This window comes from Coregonus lavaretus, assembly GCF_964263955.1.
Source record: "Coregonus lavaretus genome assembly, contig: HAP1_SCAFFOLD_378, whole genome shotgun sequence".
In the NCBI taxonomy this organism is placed as follows: domain Eukaryota; kingdom Metazoa; phylum Chordata; class Actinopteri; order Salmoniformes; family Salmonidae; genus Coregonus; species Coregonus lavaretus.
The window spans coordinates 1-7,302 of record NW_028157897.1 but is presented as its reverse complement, the minus strand read 5'-3'; the positions used below and the strand labels follow the sequence as shown (position 1 = coordinate 7,302).

Genomic DNA, 7,302 nt, shown 5'->3' with positions numbered 1-7,302 from the left:
TAGCTTAGTGGTTAAAGGATAGGTTAACATGTAGCTTAGTGGTTAAAGGGATAGGTTAACAGGTAGCTTAGTGGTTAAAGGGATAGGTTAACAGGTAGCTTAGTGGTTAAAGGGATAGGTTAACAGGTAGCTGAGTGGTTAAAGGGATAGGTTAACAGGTAGCTTAGTGGTTAAAGGGATAGGTTAACAGGTAGCTTAGTGGTTAAAGGGATAGGTTAACAGGTAGCTTAGTGGTTAAAGGGATAGTTTAACATGTAGCTTAGTGGTTAAAGGGATAGGTTAACAGGTAGCTTAGTGGTTAAAGGGATATGTTAACAGGTAGCTGAGTGGTTAAAGGGATAGGTTAACAGGTAGCTTAGTGGTTAAAGGGATAGGTTAACAGGTAGCTGAATGGTTAAAGGGATAGGTTAACAGGTAGCTTAGTGGTTAAAGGGATAGGTTAACAGGTAGCTGAGTGGTTAAAGGGATAGGTTAACAGGTAGCTTAGTGGTTAAAGGGATAGGTTAACAGGTAGCTTAGTGGTTAAAGGGATAGGTTAACAGGTAGCTTAGTGGTTAAAGGGATAGGTTAACAGGTAGCTTAGTGGTTAAAGGGATAGGTTAACAGGTAGCTGAGTGGTTAAAGGGATAGGTTAACAGGTAGCTTAGTGGTTAAAGGGATAGGTTAACAGGTAGCTGAGTGGTTAAAGGGATAGGTTAACAGGTAGCTTAGTGGTTAAAGGGATAGGTTAACAGGTAGCTTAGTGGTTAAAGGGATAGGTTAACAGGTAGCTGAGTGGTTAAAGGGATAGGTTAACAGGTAGCTTAGTGGTTAAAGGGATAGGTTAACAGGTAGCTTAGTGGTTAAAGGGATAGGTTAACAGGTAGCTTAGTGGTTAAAGGGATAGGTTAACAGGTAGCTTAGTGGTTAAAGGGATAGGTTAACAGGTAGCTTAGTGGTTAAAGGGATAGGTTAACAGGTAGCTTAGTGGTTAAAGGGATAGGTTAACAGGTAGCTTAGTGGTTAAAGGGATAGGTTAACAGGTAGCTTAGTGGTTAAAGGGATAGGTTAACAGCTAGCTGAGTGGTTAAAGGGATAGGTTAACAGCTAGCTTAGTGGTTAAAGGGATAGGTTAACAGGTAGCTTAGTGGTTAAGAGCGTTGTGCCAGTAACCGAAAGGTTGCTGGTTCTAATCCCCGAGCCAACTATGTGAAAAATCTGTTGATGTGCCCTTGAGCAAGGCACTTAACCCTAATTGCTCCTGTAAGTCGCTCTGGATAAGAGCGTCTGCTAAAATGTAACACTAATCCTGTCTCTTTGTCCCTATCGATTAAAAAAAGGATACGTATGTATTTAGATTTTATTCATATGTATATTTGTGATGAACTGTACACTTACAGAATAACAAATATCTAGAGAACAATGTGAACATGTTTCAATTCAAAGACACCAGATCTGCCACAGATACATAATATAAACCCAATGTCCAGAATCACCTGGAGTTCTCCTGTTAAACATTATCTTCATCTTCTCCCCAGCGTTGCATTCTGGTAACTTGCCCCAAATTTCCCAAATCATGGTTGTAAAATTCCAGCAATCAGGAGGGAATATACAGGAAATCTAGATTCCTCCAACCAGGATTTCTGGTAAACCTGGGAATTTTGGGAAAGTTTTCCCTAATCTCCCCAATCCCAGGTGCTATACTATACAGCTGCAGCGGAAAGTTTTGTTGGCTCCACAAAATGTATTTCTCCCAGTCCAATGGAACACATTAAACCACTACAGGTGCCAGTCTCCCTACACAAAGGCATTGCTGTAAGAACACAGTCCCACAACACATCACACATACACTACCAAACACAGTCACATGGTGTCGGCACTACCAAACACAGTCACATGGTGTTGGCACTACCAAACACAGTCACATGGTGTTGGCATCACCAAACACAGTCACATGGTGTTGGCACTACCAAACACAGTCACATGGTGTTGGCACTACCAAACACAGTCACATGGTGTTGGCACTACCAAACACAGTCACATGGTGTTGGCACTACCAAACACAGTCACATGGTGTTGGCACTACCAAACACAGTCACATGGTGTTGGCATCACCAAACACAGTCACATGGTGTTGGCACTACCAAACACAGTCACATGGTGTTGGCACTACCAAACACAGTCACATGGTGTCGGCACTACCAAACACAGTCACATGGTGTCGGCACTACCAAACACAGTCACATGGTGTCGGCACTACCAAACACAGTCACATGGTGTTGGCACTACCAAACACAGTCACATGGTGTTGGCACTACCAAACACAGTCACATGGTGTCGGCACCACTACCAAACACAGTCACATGGTGTTGGCACTACCAAACACAGTCACATGGTGTTGGCACCACTACCAAACACAGTCACATGGTGTCGGCACTACCAAACACAGTCACATGGTGTTGGCACTACCAAACACAGTCACATGGTGTTGGCACCACTACCAAACACAGTCACATGGTGTTGGCACTACCAAACACAGTCACATGGTGTTGGCACCACTACCAAACACAGTCACATGGTGTCGGCACTACCAAACACAGTCACATGGTGTCGGCACTACCAAACACAGTCACATGGTGTTGGCACTACCAAACACAGTCACATGGTGTTGGCATCACCAAACACAGTCACATGGTGTTGGCACCACTACCAAACACAGTCACATGGTGTCGGCACTACCAAACACAGTCACATGGTGTTGGCACTACCAAACACAGTCACATGGTGTTGGCACCACTACCAAACACAGTCACATGGTGTTGGCACCACTACCAAACACAGTCACATGGTGTTGGCATTACCAAACACAGTCACATGGTGTTGGCATTACCAAACACAGTCACATGGTGTCGGCACTACCAAACACAGTCACAAAAGTTACATAGATCATCAACTTTACAATTATAAGTAGTAGACATATTTTAGTTAATCGTACACTAGCTGAAGGCAGGCTAGGCAAGTCCTTCTGTTTGGTTGAGCATGGGAGTGAACAGGCCAGGCTTGTAGCTACAACTTAAATGTGTAAAATAGGACAAATGCAGTGAGTTCCAAAAGCATTGGGACAGTGACAATTGAAACGGTACAATGACTATGAGGTTAAAGTGCTGACTGTTAGCTTTAATTTGAGGGTATTTCCATCCATATTCGGGTGAACCGTTTAGAAATTACATTACTTTCTGTACATAGTCCCTCCATTTTAGGGAACCAAAAGTATTGGGACAAATTCACTTACAGTGTGGAGAACAAGTATTTGATACACTGCCGATTTTGTTCTCCCAACTGTATATGTGTATTAAAGTTGTACAAGGTGTAGTATTTGGTCCCATATTCATAGCAAGCAATGATTACATCAATCTTGTGACTCTACACATTTGTTGTAAACATTTGCTGTTTGTTTAGCTTGTGTTTAAGATTATTTTGTGCCCAATATAAATGTTAACGGTAAATAATGTATTGTGTCATTATGCAGTCACTTTTATTGTAAATAAGAATAGAATATGTTTCTAAACACTTCTACGTTAATGTGGATGTTACCATGGTTACGGATCATTCTGAATGAATCATGAATAATGATGAGAGAGAAAGTTACAGACGCACAAATATCATACCCCCCAAAAAAATACTAACCTCCCCTGTTATTGTAATGGTTAGGGGTATGTAAGCAGAACCATACATACAGTATTTGTACTGCACATTCAGTAAATGTTAGCTTGAATATACTGTAACTGAGATTATCCAGGCTCTGTCGTAGCCGGCCGCGACCGGGAGGCCCATGGGGCGGCGCACAATTGGCCCAGCATCGTCCAGGGTAGGGGAGGGAACGGCCGGCAGGGATGTAGCTCAGTTGGTAGAGCATGGCGTTTGCAACGCCAGGGTTGTGGGTTCGATTCCCACGGGGGGCCAGTATGAAAAAAATAATAATGTATGCACTCACTAACTGTAAGTCGCTCTGGATAAGAGCGTTGTCTAAAATGTAAATGTAATTAACTTAATGAGTGAGAAAGTTACAGACGTGGAAATATCATACCCCTCACAATTTCAATAGCAGGGGAGGTTAGTATTTTTTTTTGGGGGGGGGGGGAATGATATTTCTGCGTCTGTAACTTTCTCACTCATCAAGTTAATCTCAGTTACAGTATATTCAAGCTAACATTTACTGAATGTGCAGTACAAATACTGTATGTATGGTTCTGCTTACATATCTATGTACCTGTGTGACAACAAGAAACAGGAATACCGAAGTACAGTAATAGTATTTCACATCATCAGTTTTTAAACAGAAATCATGCAACCGTTTTGTCCTCAAGCTGCATTACAATGAAATCTGTTAACTAACCATGCACATCGGCTGTATGTTGTGCAAAGGCAGTGAACAACCGGCCGTCTCATGGACTCAATTCATACGATTCAGACACAAAGGAACATTCCCTCTGTATTTCACTTGATAGCCATGTTCTAAGGTAGAACTTCTAGCTATGGTTCAGTATAACAGTTGGGGTTCTAAAAGCACAGTGGCTATCTCCCAAATGGCACCCTATTCCCTGTATAGTGCACTACTGTTGACCAGGGCCCATAGGGCACTATACAGGGAATAGGGTGCCACTTGGGAGGCATTAACACAATGTGTATCCCTCCGTACTCCTCACTTAACACAACCCGAAGAGCCAATGGAGTTACACAGCTGCACACTCCACCTCCTTCTTTCCTCACTTCACATCAGACACCAGGCCGCTGGTTCTTGTTGGTGAGCTGCAGGGCCTCAGAGGGGCGGTAGGACAGGGCGGACATCTTAGAGCTGATGGAGGAGTGTGGCCTGGCCAGGCCAGCGGGGGAGCAGTGCAGCAGTAGGAACAGGTTCTTCCTGAAGTTCCGTCCCACGAAGCCGTACAGGATGGGGTTGACGCAGCTGGGGGCGATATAACATAACATCAGATACAGTTGGAAGTCGGAGGTTTACACTTAGGTTGGAGTCCACACATTTCTCGTTAACAAACTATAGTTTTGGCAAGTTGGTTAGGACATCTGCTTTGTGCGTGACACAAGTAATCTTTCAACAATTGTTTACAGACAGATTATTTTATGTATAATTCACTGTATCACAATTCCAGTGGGTCAGAAGTTTACATACACTAAGTTGACTGTGCCTTTAAACAGCTTGGAAAATTCCAGAAAATTATGTCATGGCTTTAGAAGCTTCTGATAGGCTAATTGACATCATTTGAGTCAATTGGAGGTGTACCTGTGGATGTATTTCAAGGCCTACCTTCAAATTCAGTGCCTCTTTGCTTGACATCATGGTAAAACCAAATGAAATCAGCCAAGACCTCAGAAAAAAATTGTAGACCTCCACAAGTCTGGTTCATCCTTGGGAGCAATTTCCAAATGCCTGAAGGTACCATGTTCATCTGTACAAACAATAGCATGCAAGTATAAACACCATGGGACCACGCAGCCGTCATACCGCTCAGGAAGGAGACGTGTTCTGTCTCCTAGAGATTAACGTACTTTGGTGCGAAAAGTGCAAATCAATCCCAGAACAAAGCAAAGGACCTTGTGCAGATGCTGGAGGAAACAGGTACAAAAGTATCTATATCCACAATAAAATGAGTCCTATATCGACATAACCTGAAAGGCCGCTCAGCAAGGAAGAAGCCACTGCTCCAAAATCGCCATAAAAAAACCAGACTACAGTTTGCAACTGCACATGGGAACAAAGGTCGTACTTTTTGGAGAAATGTCCTCTGGTCTGATGAAACAAAAATAGAACTGTTTGGCCTTAATTACCATTGTTATATTTGGAGGAAAAAGGGGGTTGCTTGCAAGCCGAAGAACACCATCCCAACCGTGAAGCACGGGGGTGGCAGCATCATGCTGTGGGGATGCTTTGCTGCAAGAGGGACTGGTGCACTTCACAAAATAGATGGCATTATGAGGAAGTAAAATTATGTGGATATATTGAAGCAACATCTCAAGACATCAGTCAGGAAGTTAAAGCTTAGTCGCATACTTCCAAAGTTGTGGCAAAATGGCTTAAGGACATCAAAGTCAAGGTATTGGAGTGGCCATCACAAAGCCCTGACCTCAATCCTATAGAAAATGTGTGGGCAGAACTGAAAAAGCTTGTGCGAGCAAGGAGGCCTACAAACCTGACTCAGTTACACCAGCTCTGTCAGGAGGAATGGGCCAAAATTCACCCAACTTATTGTGGGAAGCTTGTGGAAGGCTACCCGAAACGTCTGACCCAAGTTAAACAATTTAAAGGCAATGCTACCAAATTCTAATTGAGTTTATGTAAACTTCTGACCCACTGGGAATGTGATGAAAGAAATAAAAGCTGAAATAAATCATTCTCTCTACTATTATTCTGACATTTCACATTCTTCAAATAAAGTGGTGATCCTAACTGACCTAAGACAGGGAATTTTTACTAAGATTGAATGTCAGGAATTGTGAAAATGTGAGTTTAAATGTATTTGGCGAAGGTGTATGTAAACCTCCGACTTCAACTGTAATACTTTATTATTGTCAATGTTTCACTGAAACAGACATTTGCTCCCCACCAGATTGTTCCTAGCCTGAAATCCAGCTATGTTTTGTGCTATCATTCCACCCCTTGTACTCCATGTCATATGCCAAACATTTTAGCATGACAAGGAGTGGAATGATAGCACAAATAGACTGGTACCAAGGCTAGTCAGCATCAACATTCGAACCAGTGACCTTCCAGTTGCTGGCCTGCCTTTTTATTCTCTAGGTAATCTCTTGTGGACAGATGCACTTAACATCTAATGCAATTACGTGAGATTTTAGCTCTGGGTTTTCTGAGATGAACCTCTAGGCTACCTGGTTCTGGGTTTTCTGAGATGAACCTCTAGGCTACCTGGTTCTGGGTTTTCTGAGATGAACCTCTAGGCTACCTGGTTCTGGGCTACCTGGTTCTGGGCTACCTGGTTCTGGGCTACCTGGTTCTGGGCTACCTGGTTCTGGGCTACCTGGTTATGAGCTACCTGTTGAGGAAGGCAATGCAGATGGTGAAGGGCATGGCCGTGTCGATGACGTCCACCATCACACAGTTAGTTACAACCTTTAGCTGGGCCAGCAGCTCCATCAAGTGGAATACCTGAGGAGAGGAAGAGATTACATTAACACAGTACTGATCTAGAAAGACAAAAATGACATTCCTCATCACTTCAAGAGAACATTCACGGAGGAACAGGATAATAACTAGATAATAACTGGATAATAACATGGTAATAACAGGAT

At 43.0% G+C, this 7,302-nt stretch overlaps 1 protein-coding gene across 1 annotated transcript; it reads right to left on the bottom strand.

The window, feature by feature from the left end:
• Positions 1-4,755: 4,755 nt before the first annotated feature.
• LOC311124658 (type-1 angiotensin II receptor-like) lies at positions 4,756-7,159 on the bottom strand (the record flags this gene model as incomplete). The annotated part of the gene is made up of 2 exons (XM_084198767.1): positions 4,756-4,945; positions 7,047-7,159. Coding segments are annotated over 2 exons (303 nt in total), but the record flags the coding sequence as incomplete, so codon positions are not given.
• Between the last annotated feature and the right edge of the window lie 143 nt (positions 7,160-7,302).